Here is a 24570-nt window from a genome sequence, read left to right as displayed (position 1 = left end):
TGATAACGTTTAGAAAGAGTTCTGAAACCCTTTCTAGGTGCAAGTTGTGTTAAATTCAGCAGTGTCAAGTTGTTGGATGTACTATAACTTTTAACATGGTACTGAACACGCCAAATATTTAAAATAAAGACTCCCCATGTTAGCCCATGAAGCCTATTCACTACAATGAAGGAAAACAAATGTAGCTATTTTTCCCACACTAGGGCTTAAATAACATATTTTATAAGGTCCCTTCTTATGGTTACACTGCACCCAAACCTGGGGGCACTTAGGGCACACCTTAGGGGTGACTTTTATGTAAAACTAAGGTAGCTTAAGATTTTGGAAGTACTTTTAATTCCAAAGTCAATTTTGGGGTTAACTTTCATTTAAAAGCAGGCAGGCCTGTCTTTAAAATGACACTGGATACTACTGCTGTGCACCTGTGGGTGACTACCTATGCTGGGGTCCCTAACTGATATGCCCTACCATACACTAGGGACTTATACGTAGATTGATACAACCAATTATAACTCACCCAATTTGCATAATCCATTTAACACAGAGCCTGGGGACTGGTTAGCAGTACCCCGGGCACAGTCAAGAGTCAGTAACCAGCAGTATTTGTCCAAAACATTTGGGGGTGACCAGGGCAAAAAGGAAGACTTTTTTGTGGCACTTTTAACAAGTCCCTTATTTTAAATTTCACTGAAATTACATCCACATTGGGTTTATGAGCTTTACTCATACACTTGTATAATTTCACAATTCATATAGCAAATAGACGAAGGTATAAATAGTTATCAAAATTTAAATATTTGTATAAAATTAACTTCACTAGAACACACACCACAAAATAGAGAATTCAAAATACTGACCAGTTTTTGGTTCCACAGAAAAGTATGGCTGGCCGTTCAGGAGGCTGTATATAAGCCTAGCATTGTTTCCATAAGTAGGATCATCCAGATCTGTAGCAGTCACTTGTATCACTGAAGTTCCTACAAGGAAACACATCCAGATTTGTAATTTATGTTACTTTCTAACAGCAGACTCAAACCACAGTGAATTAAATATCTTGAACCTGTTACTATTTACCAACAACCTAACTCTAAGTTTAAGGTATCTCTATAATGTGTGCTAAAGGGAATACTGCACAGTAAAAATGCCAGAACACAATACAAGTGAGTTGGCAAAAGCACATGCAGTTTTACTGCATACAAATTTAGCTTATGCTGAAACAATTGCATGTGCTAAATTTATATAGTATAAGGTTGACAGTCATCAGCCATAAAAGAGCTGTCACTAAGAACTCTAATCAAAGCCACGTGGGAAATAATGAAACAATTGGAAGCAACACAGAAAATATAGCCACTGAGCCGCAAATTGCTAATGCAATATTGAAAAACCAGAGCAATGCCAAATGACGAGCCAAAATATGAGACAAAATAATGCACTCTGGTGAAATCAACTGATGCCTTAAACTCACAGTTCTCACAAACATCAAGATGGGTGCAGGTGTCTTGAGGAATATACTGCCACTTCCACAGATTCTGATCATGATACAAAATTATCTTAAGGCTGGAGGAAGTGAATCAGTCAGCAAAGTGCCAAGAGGCCATCATAGAACCCACAAAAGGGAGAGGAACCAGGATTGCTAGGCCAGTACTTACTTCATTGAACATGACAGGACCTCAAGTATGGACAACATGTTGTTTGAATATGGAGTTCTTACAACACATCATGTAATCCACTGTTGATGTGTTTGATCCCAACATAGTAATATAGACTAGTATATTAATCTTTTCTCATAACAAGGTAGTTTCAGCATGCAGAGTTCATTGCACATGGGTTAGCACTGCCAAGATACTCACTTAGGTCATGCTGCACTGCTTAATATGATTAGTTACAAAATCTTTTTTCCAACAGGCCCTAAGATATTCAACAAACTGAAGTACAAGTTGTATGACGTAGTCAGATTTCAGAATGTGAAAAGGGCAAAGGCAAAGGAGTAAGTCTACAGAAACCACAAAATGCAGCACTCTCAGGCCCATATTTATCATTGTTTTGCATCACCCTGGTGCCATGCAAGGGGATGCAGGTGAGACTCAATACTGAAGTCAGATTTATCAAACCCCACAAAGCTACCTTGCATGACCCTGCATGACTTGATGAATCTGAGGTAAATCAAGGCAGCGCAAATCGCTGCTTTGCCTTATTCTGCCCTAGGGAGGTGTTCCATGGGTGGGGCATTGGTGTTTCCACACATCCACTCATGGATTTTGGCGCATTTGGATTTACCATTAGTGGTAGACTTGGGAATGAGTCAAAATGCTACACCTGCCCAAAGGAAGCCTATCAAGGAGAAATGTCTTAATTTCTCCTTGGTTTCTCCTCTTTCTATGTGTGCTATAGAATGCAGCACACATAGTAAGATGTAAATGCCTTTCAGGATTGTTTTTGTTCAGGAAGGTGTCCCTTCCTACACCAAAAGAATCCTGCTTACAATGCAGGCACCCCTTGTGCCATATTGCCAGGAAGCATGCATTGGCACTGGGCAGCCAAAAGTGCTCCAGCACAAGGAAAGGACAGAAATGCACTAAATGATGTTAAATACACCACATTCTTGCCCTCTCCCTTTCATGCAGTACAGCAAGTTGGCTTGCTTCATTGCACTGCATGGAAGTATGATAAATATGCCCTTCAATGTCTAAGTGGTGAGTGATGCACATCTCTACTTTACTCATTACTGCTCAGGATTAGAACGGTTTGAGTTATGATTCCATACTCTTGTATATTAGCTGTATACCATACACTGTTGAGATACGTCACCTGCTGTGACCCTGACTAATTGATAAGTATGAAAGCCCATCTTACATGTCTGAGGGAATAATCAATGTAAGAGTTTGAAAAGTTGTCTTGCAATGAAAAAACCTACAAACAACATTTTTAAAATACCACACCTTTTTATGGAAATTCAATAATCACCTTTATTTTGCTAAAAAATGCATAGTGACACGACACCTCCGCACCCAGTTTATTATAAGCTGTGATTGAATTGGCATGGCCTTTTATTGTAGAACCCGCACTGCCCATCTGACATAAATTGAATTATTGACTCTAAGAATGCCACCAAATACACAGGATCATTGAAATGCACAAGGTAAGTCCAAATGTTTCAATATACTTATGGATGTATCCATAAAGTTCCCTGAGCTATCCTCTGGTGCCATGGCTCATTGCTCCTCTGAAAGCAACAGCCACTTCTAGGTATGGCTACAGACAATACTGTGGAGGAAGTATTTAGACCTAAAGGCATGTTCCAAGTGCCTGTACCAGACTCGGGAAGCACTAGCATACAAACCAGTTGTCTATCATGTGGCGTTAATATGTTGGTTCCTACACGACATTGGAGATAGGCATTTCCAAGTGCTAAATGAGGAAGAAGCTCAGTGCCAGGATACAAGCAGACCCAATATACAATTGTCGATGAGGATGATGACCAAATACTAGTGGGGCCAGATGCACATCAAGAAGATGTTGCTCGCACAGCACTTAGGGTCAGATGTATCAAAGGTTTTTACCCATTCTGTGTCTATGGGAAAAAGTGTTCGGACATATCGCCCCTAGGCACAACATCATCACAAATAAAATAAAAAATACCTGCTCCTGCGGTCCTGGCGCTGGTCGCTTCTGTGCTCCTCTTCCTCCTGGCCGTCACTGGAGCAAAATAGCAGAGGCTCCCAATCCAGATGCTGCTTTCATGCTTTACCAAGCATGAGAGCAGCACTGGGATTGGCCTGAGCGGGCTGGTCTGAAGCTTGCTCAGGCACAGGCAACCTGTGCCATTTCCTCTACCGTGCTGTGTAACACAGCTGGGTTGGAGAAATGTAAGTGGGCTTTGTGGTTTGTCTTTTCTAAGACGGTCAGCCAAACCGACATGCACACTTTATAGTGCTTACCAGTTCTCCTCACTATGGCCCGCCATGGCTGTCAAGGGAGACAGTAGCTGTCTGAGAGACAGTGGCAAATAAAATGATAATACAATTATTTCATTATCATTTTATTTGTTACTGCCTGAGTGTGAGCAGGGGTATAAGCGTTCCTCCTCTATTACGGAGGTGCCACCCCTGCATATGACACCACTTTTTTATCTGAATCAAAATGTCACATATTATCTCTTCCATTTATGACATTGGTTGTCAAAGAGCATATGATGTAACTTCTCCAACTCTTTCCATTGTGATGAACTGAGGTTCATGAGTGCTTGCACCTTCTTCGAGGGTGTTATAGTTTGGTTTATACGAGCCAGCCAAACATTTCTTTGTAAAATAAACAACCGGTCATAGACATATTTTTTCCACATTTTGAAATACAAGACAACGCACCAGAAAAAGATGGTTTTCGTTTTCATGCGATTTGTATCATCGATCTCAATCACAGTTAATGTGACCCTATCACCTTAACAAAAGGAATCATTTCTGTTTAAAAAAGTTAAATAAGTAAAACATGAAAAATACAAATTAAGTAGTTTTTCTTTTGCCTCAGATGAAGTGCTGTGTTATTCTTAGTGCCTCCTGTAAATACGATTTTATAAATGATGCGTTCTCCAAAGTTAAATTCTCAGTTAACCTCTAATTATTAAAACCACATTATACACATTAACTTTGAAATTGCAAAGCTGAGAAAGCAGGGTCAATTTAGATAGTTTAAAATGATTATAGTCCATGGAGGAAAGACTCAATCAACATATAAATAACACGCCTTTACTATTTCATAGTTTAAAATAATATTCACGTAGTAGTTAAAAGGTTATTTAATTTCTTTTCATAATCACGTCATGCTCTGCGCATTCTAAACGCAAAATCAACCGAATTAGAGCCTAGAGCCCACATTGCTCATCCAGCACCTTTCTTAACTTCATATAATTGTAATAGGTGATTCGTATGAACTAATGTCCTCTCTTCTGTTTTGTAATCGCCTTTTTAAAAATTTGAAATACATCTCCGACACGAATTTAATGGTCTGCTATTCACTTCTTAATTATGTTTTTCACATTTTCCCTCATCATTGACATTTTGTAATAGTATTGTTTTATCAGATAGTATATTCTATTACTTCTTAAAAAAAGAAGATTAAGATAAAAGGTTAAAAAAAGTATAGAACTGCAGGGGACTTACAAAGTGTGCCTCTATGTGTTTGGAATTGTTACCTTATATCATAAGTGCGTAAGGGTTCACCGAAATTAATGGAACCGTTTTTAGTTATTGTAATATTATCATAGATCATAGTTAGGTCAAAGGGAATCCTGTCATAACCGAAAAAATCCAGATACCAAAAATGAATTCAGTTTGCCGTTGTTCCAAAGAAACAAACACTGGTTGCCTGAGGTGTTAAATAAACTTGCTAATAATATTACACGAGGCTTCATTGCTAATTCAACTCGTAACATTGCTGTGTCTGCAGTGGGGAACAGTAACAAACAATAAGGCGCTCCTATTTCCTTACTCTGACACTTAACACCTCGGACGTAATTCATCGTAGTTATTAGCTCCTTAAACCCATCTAAAGCTAGACAAAAATCATATGCCACTCATCTGATTCACACGGTCTGAGCCACCCATGTGCACGCAGGAAAATGTCACGCATGCCACAACATTGGCATTATTCCGATGAGAAAGCCAGGAGTTTCAGAAATATTTACTACTATAGGAGCAGGATACCAGTCCCACTCATTTAGTATTCAGTGTTGCTACAGATTCAGGCAGGAGGCCCAAGGGACTTTCGTGAAGCGTGGCATCTGTGCTGAGCACACCCACCTGCTAAATATTCAGTAGGAAATGATTTTTTGGCAAGGAAGAGGAATACGGAGGGCGTATGTGCTCACATTATATTCCAGATGCTACTGTTTTATTTTTGTTTCTTAACCTGTATTGTGTTATTTTCATTCCAACACTGTAACAGGTAACCAAAGAATGCTTTGTGCAGTTGGCCTCCTTTGGTCTCACGCAACAGTTATCCAGATAAGTTGCCTATAGTCTGACATTTCTACAGCACCCAGAAAGCTTGACTAGAAGTTGATTCTCAAAGCAGCTAAAGGTGCTAAAGGCAGAAAAGTTGTTTTTATCAGCAGTTCTAGACTTGAGGCTGCACCTGGATACCAATATTTAGAGACTTTACATTTATGTCCTGACCTCTTGTTTTCTACATGGTAATTGTTCCCTTTGTACTGTTCGGTACCATTTTTTGTTCTGTGCCAAGTTTAACAATGACAGTCCTGCAAATCACTCCTCATAGGGTTGAAACATCAACTAATGAACTGGTGGACTGATATGATTTATCACTGTACTCTTATTGTGAGTCATGCTAATAATCTATGAATTTATCAGCCCCTAGCAAGCTAATGTGTACAAATAAATGTTGTATATATTCTTGTACACAATCAACCTTTCACTTATGTCACTATTCACTTTCTCTTTGCCATTTTTGGAGCACCTTCAATGTGATATGATAAATTAAAATAACTTTATGATTCCACTTCTATGTTTCTGGATCCTGATATTTGGCCTAGGATGTTTAGGCTTAACACTTCTTCCTAAGAAAAACATTGTTTTGTTTTTGCATTTACAAGCCCGGTTCCAGGGTTACAGGTTTACTACATTATTGCTTGTGTGTTATTACAGAGGGGGCGCCGAGTCACAGAGGCCACTGAGAGGTGCACTGACTGTGAGGCACACAGAGGCATATAGAGATGGTGCATCAAGAGCACCTTCTGTGAAGATATTCCAGGAATGACCCAGGCATCTCCTGCAGGTGGGGGCAGTTACTCACTGCAACTATCTGCAGGGGGAGCTCTGCCCTATTTTGAAACAGAGGTCAGGTTGCCATCTCTGTAGAAAGGCAGGCCACATGCCTTCAAAAAGCCGTTCCACTTTTTTGCAATGCGCTGGTCCCAGGGATAGGAGTGTATTTGCACCTGCAGTAGGAACAGTGCATTTGTTGCAAGAGTGGGAACGTGAACAATATATGTAATCTGGCACCATTAGGCACCTATATGTTGAAACAAACATGGGAGAAATACCAGCACGTTTCAATTTAAGACACTGACAAAGGGGGACATTGAGAGATATATTGTAACAGACAAACTGAGGTGCACTTCAAGACACAGGGTGGGACGTGGACAATAGAAAATACTGAATAGGGAGATATGATGAGACACTGGCACAGGGAGGCATATGCCAACAACAGGATACATAGACCAGGGATTAGACAAAAACTTTGACACATAGACACTTCCATCGTTTTAAAAGGACCGCTAGTTTTGGTTCTTAAAAAATATGAATTCCTGTATTGGTTTTGAGAACATATTCCAGTATTTTTTCTTTCTCATGGAAAACAAATTTTTTCTGTTGATAAAACCATCCCTTACAACCCATATTATCGTTGAAGGCTTTACCCATGCCTTTGACAGTACTAAGGGCCTAATTAAGATTTTGGTAGACAGGTTGCTCTGATGCAATGTGACTGATGTCCTGTCTGCCATATTATAAGTGCATGATAGCTTACGGCACTTGTAATACAAAGGACAGGAAACTGTTACATTTGTGACAGAGTAACCCCTCCGCCAAAGTATGAATCAGTCTCCTACTCTCTGAACATTCGCAGGAGGTGTGAAATTATTGTGAATGACCGACACATTTTTGGGTGTTCACTGCCTCCTTGTTCATTTCCACTTGGAAGGGCTAAATCCTCACTCACAGAATTAGATTTACTCACATAAAAATTCCAAAATAATTCCAAAAGTGTTTTTGCATTTTGGAACGTTTATTTTAGCATGCAAGTTAGACTTAAATGTTCATAGCTTTGTGAATCAGACCAAGGCGGTCATTCTGACCGCGGCGGTCGGCAGTCGCCGCCCGCCAAGCGGTTCACGCCGAAAGACCGCTCCGCGGTCAAAAGACCCCGGTGGCTATTCCGGCTTTCCCGCTGGGCCGGCGGGTGACCGCCAGAAGACCGCCGGCCCAGCGGGAAAGCCCCTGCAACAATGAATCCAGCTCCGAATGGAGCCAGCGGAGTTGCAGGGGTGCGACGGGTGCAGTGGCACCCGTCGCGATTTTCACTGTCTGCAAAGCAGACAGTGAAAATCTTTGTGGGGTCCTGTTAGGGGGCCCCACGGCACCCGTTCCCGTCATCCTGGTTCTGGCGGTGGACACCGCCAGAAACAGGCTGGCGGGAAGGGGGTCGGAATCCCCATGGCGGTTCTGCAAGCAGCGCAGCCATGGCGGATTCCCTGGGCCAGCGGGAAACCGGCGGGAAACCGCCGGCTCCCCTTTTCTGACCGCGGCTTTACCGCCGCGGTCAGAATCGCCCAGGAAGCACCGCCAGACTGTTGGCGGTGCTTCCGCTGCCCTCCGCCCTGGCGGTCATGGACCGCCAGGGTCGGAATGACCCCCCAAATGTCTTTGGGTATGTTAGCGTATCTGAACTTATTTGTTTTCTTATTGTTAGATTATAAGGGGACAGCGTTACAGGCTCAATAGATCTTTTGACTGCGCTTAGAGTAGTTCCCACCATAAAACCCAGTTCCCAAACAAATCAATGACAATGCCAATGAACAACATCAATAATCTTGAGAGTCAATAAATTCAACTCATCATGACTCCTTGGCCATGAATAACCACACCTTTATGCAAAAGTTAGAATGTTTATTTCCCTATATTAACAATGCTAATATCACGTAACTTAGTCTCAAAATCAAATGATAAACATACAGAAACAATACTGGTTGGCCACATCTCCTAAAGAACAACAATTTAATTAAAGCCTGGACTACTACACATTCTAAAGCTACAGTACAAATCAATAGCAACAATAACTGTGCAAATGAAATGGCATTCATTTAGGGGCAGAGAAGAAAAGGCATCAACTGTTCTTAATATTTAGCAAGCAGCATCAGTGAGTATCCTAACTAACCATCTGATTAGAATAGCATGTTTGGGCTTCATGCAAAACAATTTAGTCAACACCAGTTTTGGAAAATATCTAACTATGGCTCTATCAAAAGTAGCAGTTTGTACCTAAGAACAAAAGTAAATAGACACAACATTCAGTAGCATCATCTTATGCCTTGCCTCAGTATGGTGCAGCAAGCTGTAACAGTCTTTGTCAACTGGATATCATGTTCGGTCAGCAAATCATCGGAATTTAGCATTAAAGTTCAAGATAGAAATGTCTCTTCATGCAGTTCAGAAAGAAGAATTATCCTCTCAAGTCAGTTAGGACAAAACAGGGAAAATGGCCTCTCTCCTCTTGGTGCAGTCTGACTAAGTTAAATTCCCTAAAACTACTGCCCACGTTGCTATTGGTAAATTATACAAAGTATCATATAACTAGTACAACATCTTCTAACAAGCAGCTCTCGTGGGAAAGTTTTTTAGCTATGAGCATTTGATCAACACAGTGGAAAATTACAATTTAGTTCTCTAAGCAGCCTTTTTATAATTCGTCTAAGCATCAACATGACATGAGGCAACTAGGCCCAAGTCCTCGCTAAATTAAGGCCTATGATTAATAAATCAAATACATAACCATTAATATAACATACTACTAAATGTATCCAAATATAAGCTTAACATTTTACATTAATAATCTGTTAATGAGTACACTTGATGATTATTGATGGTCACTCAAGTAGGCACATTATCGAACACGGGTATTAATTTTCTACATTAACTAAATTTCAGCGTCAGCAGGTACAAAGTATTGCTTATAGTGTTTCATATTTCTAGTAATTACAAATAGTTTTTTTCAAGTCTGAATCTGTAGAGAAAGCACTTTCCAAAGGATGAGCCACTGAATTTTCTTTGTAGAATGTGTGAATTATATTCTAAAATAGTCTTTCCCCTTAAACAGTTAAATAATGTCACTTCCTTTAGATACGTTTTTTTTTCTATCTTAGTTATCATGGTACGTTTTTAGCTTTAAACCAGAAATATTACTTTTTGATGTATTCCCTATCCAACGAAGTATGCTAATAATCTTGTTAAAGTATGTTGAACATTCGGATAAAAGTATTACTGAAGTGTGGAAACTTTCAGTGGGAGGAGAATTGCATCAGCATCAAAGAATATTAGAGTCACCTTAGATTTGCAAGTGTCTTTGTTAAAGCCTCCGAAGACTTTGAAGCAATGATCTGAAAACTGTATACAAAGAAAATGACTATGGGATCAGAAACAATATGAGTCCTTAGGATCCGATCAAAGGCATGTTTATGACAAACAGAGAAAAAGAAAAGATCAGAGAGATTTGGGCAATACTTAGGCTTTTTGCAAAAGCCTACTGCAGTGCGATAAAATATGATGAACAGCTCTTAAAGCTATGGGAAACAGTAGAAAAACAATCGGATTTATTTAAAATGAGTATAAATATCTGATTGATGCTCATAGATCGCATTCCCTAAATCTGTAAATAGCAAAATGTGAGATTCAAAATCCTAACAATTGCACTTTATCATAGAATAGGACCAAACAGTACACACGCAAATGATGTATTCGGTTGCGTCACATTGAAAAAGAGGAGTAAACTTTCAAAGCTAGAAATATCACTTGTTTATTATGCTGTTTGAGTGTGAAATGGTGTAAAGGCGTAGTAGTAGATTTCAACATCCTTTTAGCACTACTCTGTTAACACTTGAGAAATGTACAACTGCAAAGTCTAATTAACTTAAAATGTGCCTGTCCTGAAACGTGTTTTCTACTAGTAGATTTTATAATGTTGGGGCCTAGTGCTAACAGGAACACTGTCAAAGCAAATAGGTCTTGGCTCTGAGAGGTTGAGCTACTGTCTTGGTCAAAGCTTTTATCTTTATCATTTGCACGCACAGTCACGTGTTTTAGTGCATGCATATTCATGACCAGCAATCTTGCAATGCTTTTTCAATTAACCCTTCCAATGCTGAGCATAACCCATTGCTATCCTCTTTGCTACCTTCACTGTGCAGGGGACGTCAACTGGCTGTCCACCTGGGTGGGCTCCAAGGTGGGCCAAGAGGAAGCTCTGGTGCTCTAACCAGATGCTTCCCATTTCTGGCAAAAAATGGGGGCTGACGTAGAATCACTTCCATGTCAGCTCCAACTCAAACCCTGCCAGTGAAATCAGCACGGAGTACGTTGTGCTGATGTCACAGATCCCACCTAATGGTGTCAGCAGGAGCTGATGAGTGCAGCTCTGCATACATCCATGCCTCAGTTTGAGTAAGACATCACTGGAAAGGGGAGTTGTCTTTTTTAAACTGATCCACCTGGCATGGGTTGATGCCCAGGGGGTAACATTTATTTTATTGATTTTTCCTTCCCTGATTGGGGGTCAAATGCCCAGAGAGAGTAATCTTGGCAGCTATTTGTATTTTTACTTCTGCTGCCCAGGCCTTTTTGCCACCCCTCCCCCTTCCCACCCACTCAAGTACAGTAAAGAAAAGAGCTAGCCCACAAGATATATATTATGATGGGTGGAAGTAAAATAGGAATGTCACAGTAACTGATCAATAGCATAAGAGGGCTCACTCCATTTCAACGTTATGTATGGTGTTGTGAGTGAAAGTAAAATGTGAATAACATAATAATTGATCAATAATGAAGTGGGTTTCCTCACTGTGCTACGCTGTGGTAGGCACAAGCAATAGGTACAATGCCGACTAAGGGGCATATTTATACTCCATTTGCACCGAATTTGCATCATATTTTTTTACACAAATTCAGCGCAATACTAACTTCATATTTATATTCTGACATTATACATGTCTAACATCAAAATATTGGAGTTTGCAACATTTTTTAGATGCACGAACCTACCTTGCGTCAATGAGATGCAATGTAGGTGTTCCTATCTAAAAAATGGTGCTAACCACATAGTCCCATATTTATCCCCGTGCTAAAATGACACACGGGTGGGAGGAGGGGCTAAATAATGTTGCAAAGCTTGCTTTGCACAATTATTTAACGCCTGGGTCAGACCAGGCGTTAGGGGACCTGTGGACCCATTTCCATGGTTAGACACCATGGAATGCATCCACAAGTGCCCTCCTCAAGTCCCAGGGACAAACCCACCCACACCAGAGGGACACCGGAGGATGGGGGACCCCATCCTAGGTAAGTAGGGTAAGTATAGGTAAGTAGTTTTTTTTTGTTTAAATGAAAGTGCCATCGGGGATCCCTGCATGGCACATGGTGCAATGGCCCTGCCCAAGAGACCCTTGTCCCCTGTGCTGGCCATTGGGGTAGTGGGCATGACTCCAGTCTTTTCTAAGACAGGAGTCATGTGATATGGATGGTTTTGTGTCAGAAAATGAGGCTGGGCTGGTTAGAGGCATTTTCTTTCCCTCTAACCAGCCTAAAGTCATTTTTTGGTGCAAAACCCCCTTCACCCATATGGCCACCCCCACGCAGCTAACGACATTTTTGTTACACTAGCCAACCCTTTGCACAAGCTTGCGCCATTCCATAAATATGGCGCCCAACTGGTGCTCAGGAATGGCGCAAGCTGGTGCTAAACTTTTTGATTCAAAACTGCCTTAGTGAAGTTTTGCATCAAAAAAGCATAAATATGCCCCTTAGTGATCAGCCGTTGCTCATGAGGTATACCATGATGGGCGTAGTAACATGTGAATTGTACAATAACTCATTAATAGCAGAAGTGTGCTCACCTACTTCCCCAATGATATGTGCTGTGCAGAGTGAAAGTAAATTGTAAATGGCACCTTAACTGATTAATGCCTTAAGTTGGCCCACCCATTTCCATTTTTGCTGTATGCTGCACCAGGTGGATGTAGAATGTGAGTGGCAAAATAACTGATTAGTGGCTGAAGTGCACTGACACATTGCCTTATGCTGCCGTGGGTGGAAGCAAAACGTAAAAAGGCTGAATAACTTATCAGTGGGTTAGGTGTATTCACCCATTGCCCCATGATGTATACTGTGCTGGATGGAAGTAAAATGTGAATGGCACAATTACTGATCAGTGGCTGATGTGGGCTGACACATCGCTTGATGTTGTGGTGGGCAGAAGCTGAGTGGCCATGCCCCACATGGCTAGCTTCATTGTGAGTCACCCACATTCATCTGTTTCACGAGAAGCACATCTCGCAAACTGGTTTCTCCTGGGCATCAGAAACAAATTTAGCATAATGTGCTTTTGCCTTATTGGGTATGTTGTAACTTGAAATATTGTTGTGCTCTTTTTCTCTTATTTTTTTACAGCAGTTCTTTGCAGTATTGAGCTTTTTTTGGTGATGTAATTTGCATAATATACTCAGATAAATGATTTTTCCCTCTCAGAGATGACAGGATGATCAAAATTTGGAGTGTTGTGGAACATTTGCCTGCTAAGTTTCCAGACATTATTACCCATGGAAAGAATATAGTAGCTGATGAGTTGTTGATCTTTTAAAAATGGAGACTGCGTTTCAGGCAGAATGTACCAAACAAAGGAGCTAATTATGGAGTCAATATCTACATGTTATGTGAGGGCTCTGCTGGTTATGACTATAGCTTGGAAGCATAAATAGAAAAATATGTGTAAACGTATCCTGCAGGTTGTCTTTCCATGTTAGGAGTTAGTGAGAAGATCATATGGAAGCTTACCCAAACTCACCTACATAAGGGTTTTAAACTTTATGTAGCTAACATATACACATGTGTCTAGTTGTTCAATGAACTGTACAACACTGGCACTGTGGTTTAAAAGCAGTGGGCTGCTATAATTTGGTTGTCCTTCTCTGACAAAGGGAGGGGCAGACTCCTCACTTTTAGGGAGAAGGATGCAGACAACTACAACATTTCAAAGAATGCACTCATTGATGGTTTTGGGCTAACCACAGAGCAATGCAGGATCACGTTTAGGGAAACCAAGAAAGAATCTTCACAAGATTGGGTTGACTTTGTGGACTGTTCTGTGAAAACTTTAGAGGGTTGGTTAAATGGCAGTAAAGTGTCTGATTACCAGGGCATGTATAATCTGATTTTGAGAGAGCATATATTGAATAGTTGTGTGTCTGACTTGTTACACCAGTATCTTGTGGACTCAGATCTGACATCTGCCCAAGAATTGGGAAATAAGGCAGATAAATGGGCCAGAACAAGGATGAGCAGACAAACTCATAAAGGGAGTGACAAAGAAAAGAGGAAAAAGATGGTGAAAAATCTCAGGATAAGCATGGGGATAAAAGTAAGGACAAAAATTATTCTTCCGGTCCTCAACACTCCTCTCGGAGTGGGGATAAGTCATCTTCCTCTCACTCAACACACAATAAAAAGCCCTGGTGCTACGTGTGCAGAGGTAAAGTCCATAGGCCAGGGGATAAGTCCTGCCCAGGTAAAGACCCTGAGCGTGCCACCACTAACACATCAAGCTCTAGTGCCCCTAGCAGTAGTGGTAATAGTGGTGGGACTACTGGCAATAGTCAAACAAAGGGTGTAGTTGGGTTCACTTTTGGGTCCATCATAAAAACTGGAGTAGACACTCCCAAGAGAAAAAGCCTCAGCAGTGTATTGCATTGACAGGACCTGCGCGTTGTCAAATTATCCGGCAGATGGGAAGTTAATGTGCTCACTGCACTTCACAGCGAGAGCATTTCTCTGGTCATGGTTTGGGGTTAGTGGGAAGAAGTCCAGAAGCCCAGATGTAGACTTTATTACAACAAGTACATGGGTGGAGAGGATAGAAATGACCACCTTTTTCAATCATACAATGTTAGTTGGCTACTCACCTGATTCAGTTGACAACATACAATCTATCTGTGATGGTCTATTGATAGACCATCACAGGAAGACTGAAGATCTTCCTTGTCAGTCAGTTGGTTGTTGCTAAAAGCCTTACTGCTGTAGAAGCATTAGTCTATGCTGCATCTGTTGTGGAGGATTTTGCATGGGTGCAGGTTCAGCACTTTGTTGACTGTATTCCTGTAACAGGGCAGAAGAGTTGTTGAGATCAGCAATGCAGAGTTTATGGTAAGTAAGAAAAGAGGCAGGGGAGCAGATATTACAGTCCCCATTGCTCATATCAGCCCGACCTGTTTTCCAACTTGCTTCACTTTGTACCACACAAAAGTGAAGTTGTGGGAAACTGATTGAAGTGGAGCATACATAATAATAATTACTATCTGCCCCAAATAGCTTTTAATAGATACATGTCTTCCATCTAATTTGGAAAGAAAGACTCTATTTCAAGATTTTTTCTTCCAAAATTATATTTAAGACATGTATCTTTATCCACTCCAGCACAGAGGCAAACATTGTATTTTAGGTTGTTTGCCAGCTTCATCCTCTGTCAACATGTGGCGGGTGTTCTATCTGCCATATCACAAGAGCATTACAGTCAATGCACTGCACATAACAGTGGACAGGACATGCACCATGTTTTGATTTAGTACAATGTCTACTAAAATCTAGGGCCCATATTTATGAAAAAGCGAAGTTGTGTGTCAAAATATTTAGCATGAGCTAACGGCATTCCTTAGTCATGCGTCATATTTATAAAATTATGCACAATGGCACTAAGGAATGGCTAGCATCATGAAAAATAACACTACCTGGGGCTGGACGGTGGTAGAAAAAATGGTGCTACGCAGATTAGCGGCAAAATATCTGCTGGTAGTCATTTTTTCATGCACAAGCAGCCACAAAATGACTCCTGTCTAAGTATAGAGAGGAGTCATTACCACAACCTCAATGCCCACCACTGGGGACCAGGACAACCTCAACATACCCAACGCCAGCCGGGCGGCCACATATAAGTGGCTCCTGGCGGCACATAATAGTAAAAAAATATATACTTACCTAAACTTACCTGGGAAGGGCTCCATCCACCTGTAGTGTACCTGTGGTGTGGCTGATGCTGGGGGTTGGGGTGGGCATCTATGTGCCCAAAATAGGGACACCATTGTGGAATCCATGGTATTTCTCAAAGGAAATGTGCCTTACTGCACTTTAACGCCTAGTCTGACCAGGTGTTAAATGTTGACGCTAATCAGCCTTAGCGTCATTTTTGGGGTCTGCTTTCTAGGTGTGCTTGGCTTTAGCATAGGGAATTAAATATATTGCTAGGGGGCTAGCATAATTTTTAGGAAGGAAACAACTACATTGCATATCATTGTCGCAATGAGATGCAAAGTGTGTTGGCGCTCCCTAAAAATGGTGCTAACTCATATATTTTGAAGCCAGATGGGTCTAGCGTCAAAATATAAATATGGAGTTGAGTTAGTGCCTCTTTGTTGATGCTAAGGTGGTGCAAACATTTTATAAATATGGGCCTTAGACCCTTAGGGCCAGATTTATCAAAATGTCATGCAATACAACTCAGCAAGACAAGTTGCTGTGCTATTTGACAGGAAGAGGGCAGCAGTGTACCATATCTGCTAAGATATGATGTATTCCTGCCCTATACCTGTGCTGGCGTACTGAGTGCTGCCTAGTCACAATGCAAGGCTGCCTGTGTTACAGGCAGGATTGTTTTTGTGCAGGAAGGTATCCCTCTTTGTAGACATTTTCTTCTTTCTATGTGTGCTGCAGAATGTGAGGATAAATGATGATACTACTCCTTGTTACACCTCTTTTCGGAAGATGTGCCATTTTGACAGAATTTCAAGTTTACTACCCTGAGTAAATTTGGGATTCCATCAAAATCCATGACTGGAAGCATGGGAACGCCCATGCTTACCCCATGGCACACCTTCCCAATAGCAGTCGATACCAGGACCAAAACCAGAGCTACCCATATTGCAAAAAGGGTTTGTTCTCAGTGGAAAAATTTGATCTATCCATATTGCATTCTGTGGCCTTTCCGGTTACAGGCGTTAGGCCCACTCACATAAGTAGGGTAGTATTTTTATTGGGAGGCATGTTGGAGCACTGGCCCTGTTCCCTAGTTTCAACAGTAAAGAAGTCTCATAAATGGTATTCTATGGGCACCATACACCGATCTGTTCTATTGCCAAAGTGCCTTCCACAACACTTACAGCTACACACTGTTCACAATCTGAGGGTCATTTGGGGAAGATGCATGAATAAATTGATTTTCGGCAGAAAAGTGTAATGCAATGTGGGTGAGATGCTGCACATTAAGGCACAGATTTACTAATGCTTTGTGCAGGGTTTGCATTACTTTTGCAAACCCGACACAAAGTATCTGTAGGAGGATGGCCTGGTTTGGAGTGGGTACCTATTACAAATGGGGTTTCTGGTTGGCTAGGGTATGCACCTAAGCCAGGCAGAACCCACCCACTCTAGTCAGGGCAAGGAAGTTACACGTCCAAGATAACCCCTGCTCACCCCCTTGGTAGCCTGGCACGAGCAGTCAGGCCTATCCCAGAGGCAATGTGTAAAGCGTTTACGCAACACACGCAGCACACGTGACACACTATCCCCACCACAAAGGAAACACAGTACAAAGTTATACGAAAATATACTATATTGTATACAACGCAATTATTCAACCAAACACAACATGTAAGTAATATCCTGCTACCTTAGCAGTTGTCAGAACGTTACACATTAGTTACTCTGCAGAACCAACAGTAGTCACATATAACACACAGGTTACTTATTATTCTGCAACATAAGCAGTAGTCAGGAATCACATTACTAAATAAAAGCACTTGTCATAGAAATATCATTAACGCCCATATCAAGAACATTATAAAACATATGGCAAGTCAGAAAAACATATTAGCATGTTATGCCCATAAAAGGAACACTAGCATACATATATGAAACATCATAAAAATAGTCAAATATGCATATAAACCAGTATTCTCCATTTAGGGAACATATGGAATATGTTTGTCCTCTAAAAGTACCTGTCTTTCATGATGAGACACCTCCAGTGTCACGAATGCTCTGAAAAAGGGGGTCCGCAGCACTTTGCTGTGCCAAATGGGGGCCTTGCTATCATTAAGGGGGAGAGGGGGTGACCTGCACCCCCTCTGGTTTGTATAACAGGCCCCTCCTAGGGCCCATGATCTCTGGGGGCCCCCTGGCCTCAACTGCCCCTTCCACAAGGTGGTGCGGCCAAAACAACCAACACGTGGCAGTGACCCCGCTCCTCACACGGGGGCCACCTAGAGTAACAGAAGTCTCCTGGCAAGGCTGAGGGAGACTTGTGTGGCCACTCCTCACATTCAGGGAGGCCACGCGCCTCCTACTAGGTATGGCGGTACGGCCCTTAACCATGGCCGGGCTGGGAGGCCGACTCACCTTCCCAGCCGGCGGTGAAGGTCACCTCCGGGCATGTCGCGGCAGCTCCTCTGGCCCCTACGAGGTTCTCGACAGCGGATCTCTCGCACCGGGAGAGACCCCTTTCCTCCAGACTCGGGCAGCGGCGGGGAAAAGCATCAAAAGGACAGGCCCGTTGGTGCCCGGGGGGCGTTCTCCTCGTCACGCCTCACCGCAGGGGCACTTCTGAGCGCATCCTTGCTCTGGGGCTCATTTCCTCGTGCCCCTGGGGCACTGCACACAGTGTATTTCCTACTCACTTTGAGAAGACAAGCTGCCCGGGCTGCGGCGTTGATTCCTGGTGGCAGAAAGTGCTTTCAAGTGCTGAGGGCAGCTCTATTGGGCACTAGAACACTCATTCAGATCACGTTTCAAATCAACAGATAAGCGCTCCTCCATGCGCTAGATTCGTAGAGAAAGTGTTGCTCCAGGCACTATATAATTAAAAAGAAAGCGCTACTCATGCACTTGAAGCTGACAGTTGCAGGGGTTAGGGGTGACAGCACCCTGCCCCTGGGGCACAACAGCAAAAGAGAAAGGAGCACCGGCGGCAGGGCCCAGCAGCAGGCAAGCAATAGGTGGATGCAGGCAAGTGGCAGTTCCTTATAGTGACCAAGCAGGTCACAGGTCAGCACAGCAGCAGCAGTCCATGACGGTTTCTGGTGAGTCCCTCCTGCAGCACTGTGTCCAGTTCCAAAATGTCTCCAAGAGTTCCCCAATTGTGGGGAAAATTCCCCTGTACTTATACTTAATTCTACAGTGTGTCCGCAGAGGAAGGGGAGAGGAGGTGCCCCATCTCTCCTCCAGCACAGGCTCCAAACATCAGTTGGGGGTAAACAACCCTATCATGTGAGACTAGGGCACAGCCTTTACAAAAGTAAGTGTGCCCCGCCTCTCCCTTCTCTCAGCCCAGGAAGACTATTCAGTATGTAGATGCACCTCTGTGACACCTCCACCCTCCCTGTGTACAGGCTGTCTGAAAAGTATGCACAAGGCCCAACGGTCATTCTGCCCAGACGTGGATTGGAGTCAAGCTGCAAAACACCAGAGTCATAAGCACAGAGAAATGTTCACTTTCTAGAAGTGGCATTTCTGTAATAGTAATAAAAAATCCACCTACACCAGTAAGCAGCATTTCTCATCACCATTACAACCATACCAAACATGCCTACGGTACCCCTCATAAATCAGACAATACCCTCTACACATAAGGCAGGGCATTTCTAATGTAATCCTATGTGAATGCAGCACTAGAAGCAGTGAGACACCAAGTTAGGCTGTTTGTCACTACCAGGACAGGCCACGCTACTGGGCACATGTCCTGCCTTCTACATACATAGCACCCTGCCCATAGGGCTAGTCAGGGCATATGCTAGGGGTGACATACATGTAGTAAAAGGGGAGTTCTGGACCTGGTAAGTAAATTTAGATGCCAGGTCCCTGTGGCAGAAACCTGCGCACACAGACCTTGTGCTAGCAGGCCTGAGACAGGTTTGAAAGGCTACTTCAGTGGGTGGCGCAAGCAGCGCTGCAAGTCCACTAGTAGCATTTAATTTACAAGCCCTGGGTATAGAGATACCACTGTACAAGGGACTTATAGGTAAATGAAATATGCCAATTAGGAATAAACAAATCATACTAACTTTGGATGGGGAGTCAGGGGATGAACCTGCTACAAGGGCCAGGTCTAACAGTACCTAAAGTACTTACACATTACACCAGGTCCAGTTATCCCTTATTAGTGAAATGTAGGCAGTGTCTAGAAGCCAGGCTATCTAGAGGTAGCTGTAGGCAGAGTAGCCAGGGCTGAACTAGGAGACATGCAAAGCTCTTGCAGTACCACTGTAGTCACACAGTACTCACACACATGAAAGATGATACTCAGTGTTGCAAATATAAAGGTACTTTATTTTAGTGACTCAATGCCAAAAATACTTTGGAGACTATACTCCGTTAGGTGGTAAGTACATTACAAAATATATACACTAGTAACCAAAAATAGGTAAGTACACAGTAGAAAAACAGTGCAAATAGTGAAAACCACAATAGGTTGCAATGGGCCTAGGGGGAACACAAACCGTATACAAAAATAGTGTAATGCGAAAGTCAGTTTCTCACCTACGCAAGTGTAGTGTCTAGAAGGGCACTGGGAGTGTAAGAAAACACCAAAGATAAGTAAATTACCCCACCCCAGGGAAGCAGGAGTAAAACACAACAAGTTTCCTAAAACACACTAGAAGTCATGATAAAAAATAATGCAAGAACCAGACGTGGCTGCAAGACATCAACAATGAATTCCTGAACCTGAAGACCTGTGGAAGGAGACCAAGTCCAAGAAGCACCAAAGAGTCCTGGGAGAACAGGAGCCCCTGCTAACCCGGGTGAAAGTGCAAAAGGAGAACCACCTGTGAGAAGCCAAAGTCAGTATTGCACCAAAGAAGACAGAATCAGGTTCTTGGTTGGTGCAGAAGATGTCCCACACTGGATTGATGAATGCAGTCTGGTTTGTGTTGCTGGATTCTACCAACACGCCTTGATTCACTCAAAACAAGCAGCTGGCAAAAAATGGTGCTTCCCGGGGCCAGGAGGGACCTGATGGCCTCTACACAGAAGGGGGAAGTAGAGGGGACTCTCAGCAATCCAGAAAACCCTCAGAAGACCAGACAGATTGCACAGGAGTCCCACAACATGGAGCCAAAGGAGGTGCAAATAGACACCAACGCAGCACAACACAAAGGATTCCCATGCCGCCGGAGAACCATTCAGGAAGCTGTGCATTGCAGGATGGAGTGCTGGGGGCCTAAGCTGTGCTGTACACAAAGAACGTTTTGGAAGGACACACACAAGTCTTTGCAACTGCAAGTCATGCGGTGCAAGGAGATACTTGCGTTGGGAGGCAAGCTCTTTCCTCCACCAAATTTGAACAGCTTGGCGTTGGTACTGTCAGAGTCACTTTAGTCCACCACCCGTGTCGCTGGATCCAAGCCTGTCATCTGGAGAAGGGACCAAAGCCACCGGTTGTTACTGCAGAGAGGTGCCAGCTGAAGCAGGGATGTAACTCCATCACTCCACAGGAGATTCCATTAGTTTCTCTGGTGCAGGCTGAAGACAGGCAGTCCTTGAAGAATGCATGAGCGGAAACAGTTGCAATTGCTTGCAGAAGCTGAAGAAACAATGTTGCAGAAGTCGTCTTAGCAGGTAAGAACCTATCAGGAGGTTTCTCTGACATCACCTGCTGGCACTGGCCACTCAGATCCCCCCAGAGTGCCCACCACCTTGCAATCCAAGATGGCAAAATCCAGGGACACTCTGGAGGAGCTCTGGGCACCACCCCTGGGGTGGTGATGGACAGGGGAGTGGTCATTCCCCTTTCCTTCATCCAGTTTAGAGCCAGAGCAGGGGCTGAGGGTCCCTGAGCCAGTGTAGACTGGATTATTCAGAGAGGGCACCATCTGTGCCCTTCAAAGCATTTCCAGAGGCTCTGGGAGGATAATCCTCCCGTCCCTCTAACACTTATTTCCAAAGGGAGAGGGTGTAACACCCCTCTCGTAAAGAAAATGCATTGTTCTGCCTTCCTGAGATTGAGATGCTCAAGCCCCAGGAGGGAAGAAGCCTGCCTGTGAAGTAGCAGCAGCTGTGGCTGCACTGAAAACCTCAGAAGGCTGGTATGGCAGTACTGGAGGGGTCCACTGTGAGGTTGCAGCTGCTGGGATTGCAGTGAAAACCTCAGAGAGCTGGTTTGACAGTACTGGGGGTCCACAGTGGAGCCCTCAGGGTGCATGGGATTGGCCCCCAATACCAGATTTGGATTGGGGAGACAATTCCATGATCTTCGACACCTCACATGGCCATATTCGGAGTTACCATTGTGAAGCTACATACATATATTGACATATAAGTAGTGCACACTTATAATGGTATCCCCGCACTCATGAAATCTGGGGAACTGGCCCTGGACAACATGGGGGCACCTTTGCTAGTCCAAGGGTGCCCTCACACACAGTAACTTTGCACCCAGCCTTCAGTAAATTAAGGTTAGACATATAGGTGGCTTATAAGTTACTTAGTGCAGTGCAAATGGCTGTGAAATAGAGTGTGCACTATTTCACTCAGGCTGTAGTGGCAGTCCTTTCAAAAGGTTTGTATAAGCTCCTTATGGGTGGCAAAATAAATGCTGCTGCCCGTAAGGATGTCCTGAAACCCCAAAGCCCTGGGTACCTAGGTACCATATACTAGGGGGATCCAGTGTGCCAATCAGAATTGGAATATAGTGTCACTAATGTAGAATGACAAATTTGGTAAGTATAGAGAGCATACACACTGGAGTTCTGGTTAGCAGAATGTCAGTGACCCAGTTAGGCATACTGACAACACACATAGGCCACAAACTATGAGCACTGGGGTCCTGGCTAGCAGGATCCCAGTGAAACAGGCAAAACACATTGCACTGACAAACAGGGTTTTAACTATGAGCACTGGGGTCCTGGGTAGCAGGATCCCAGTGAAACACACTGACAAACACTCACAAAGAGGCCATAAATGGGGGTAACCATGCTAGAATGAGGCTATTTTCTCACACACACACCCCGAAACGAAGGACAATAAGGCTAACCTTGGCCAGCTGAGACTTTATTGTCTAAGTGGTGATAAGTGGAGAGTAGATCTGCAATAGAGTGGTTACTCCCTTTATCATCCACTATATGGTTACTTCCCTGTGGGGATGTAAGCCACCCTGTTTGGAGATTTTTACCTAGCAAACAGTGCAAGTGTAAAATCTCAGAGTCTCTATTTGTAAGTTTTAAAGTTTGGCAGTGGGATTGTTCCACTGAGCCTATGTCAAGACAGGGTTGTTGTCCTAAGGAAAAGAATGCCAGGCAGGGTTGCTGTCTCAGTAAAGCCATAGCTGGGCAAAATGTTTGTCCATATGGCTGAAAGAGAGAACAGGGTTGCTGTTTCTCTTGGGTTGGAGCAGGACAGAGCTGCTGTCCTATAAGATCCACACTAGGACAGGGCTGCTGTCCCAAGTGTTCAGAGGTAGTGCAGGGCTGATGCACTAAAGTTTCTCTAGGAGGGCTGGAGGGTTGCTCCAAATTTACTAAAAGAGTGCAATTTTGCACATCTGGTTTAGTGGTTCCACAGGTACTTTTACCTCAGGGAGTCCTGCTGTGGTAACTGAGGGGTGCCTTGGTACAGATTCCACCCCAGGAAAAGTTTCTCCCACCACAGGAATGGTATCCTTAGTGGCAGTATGGGGAAGGGATATTTTGATACCCTTTTTACCTGTTGGTGGAGAGGGATCCTGAGATTTCAGGCCTTTTTCTCTATTTTGCTTTTTCATTTCACCTGAAATGAGAGGGAGCAATTCCTCAGGGATACCCAGCATGGATCCTAAACTCTACCTCAGCCCAACCTGAGGCCTCTAGGTCATTACCTAACAGACAGTCTACAGGTAAGCTAGGTGATACCACCACCTGCTTTAGGTCAATAACTCCACCCCAACTAAGTTGCACTACAGCTAAGGGGTGAGACTGAGTGGAGTTGTTGACATCGGTAACCTGGTACTTCAGTCCAAAGAGGTGTTGTGCAGGCGACACCATGTTTTCAGTCACCAATTTGATACTAGCGCCTGTGTCCCTGCAGGCCTGGGCATCAACACTATTCATTAAAATTGACTGCTTGTACTTGTCCATGTTAAGGGTGACAAGCAGCCAAGGTGGCAAGGCCAATGCCACCAGATGTGACAGAAACTGTCTTGGGAGTGTTTACCTCAGTTTCTATGATGGACCCAAAAGTTAATCCAACTACACCCTTTGTTTGACTATTGCCAGTAGTCCCACCACTATTACTACTACTGTTAGGGGCACTAGAGCTTGATGTGTTAGTGGTGGTAAACTCAGGGTATTTACCTGGGCAGGACTTATCCCCTGGCCTATGGCCTTTACCTCTGCACACATAGCACCAGGGCTTTTTATTGTGTGTAGAGTGGGAAGGAGAGGAAGATGATTTATCCCCACCCCTAGAGGAGTGTTGTGGACCTGAAGAAGGATTTTTGTCCTTACTTTTATCCCCATGCTTATCCTGAGATTTTTCACCATCTTTCTTCTTTTCTTTGCTTTGTCAGTCCCTGTATGAGTTTGTCTGCTCACCCTCTGCCTTCTTTCCCAATTCTTGGGGAGAAGTCATATCTGAGTCCACAAGATACTGGTGTAACAAGTCAGACACACAACTATTCAATATGAGCTCTCTCAAAATCAGATTATACAGGCCCTTGTAATCAGACACTTTGCTGTCATTTAACCAACCCTCTAAAGTTTTCACAGAACAGTGTACA

The 24570-nt window shown here is 43.2% G+C and overlaps 1 protein-coding gene across 2 annotated transcripts in view; it reads right to left on the bottom strand.

Moving 5' to 3' along the window:
* Window positions 1-24570, bottom strand: part of LOC138282394 (cadherin-7-like) — a 1442915-nt gene that overhangs the window by 835009 nt on the left and 583336 nt on the right. For both annotated transcript variants that reach the window (XM_069219909.1, XM_069219908.1), the window contains exon 4: window positions 858-977. In XM_069219909.1, the coding sequence (XP_069076010.1) occupies window positions 858-977 (120 nt within the window). The remainder of the gene's footprint in view (window positions 1-857; window positions 978-24570) is intronic.

The sequence above is a fragment of the Pleurodeles waltl genome, chromosome 2_2 (genome assembly GCF_031143425.1).
Source record: "Pleurodeles waltl isolate 20211129_DDA chromosome 2_2, aPleWal1.hap1.20221129, whole genome shotgun sequence".
NCBI classification, from domain to species: domain Eukaryota; kingdom Metazoa; phylum Chordata; class Amphibia; order Caudata; family Salamandridae; genus Pleurodeles; species Pleurodeles waltl.
Note: the sequence above shows the minus strand (reverse complement) of the source record. Positions and strands in the feature narration are given on the sequence as shown.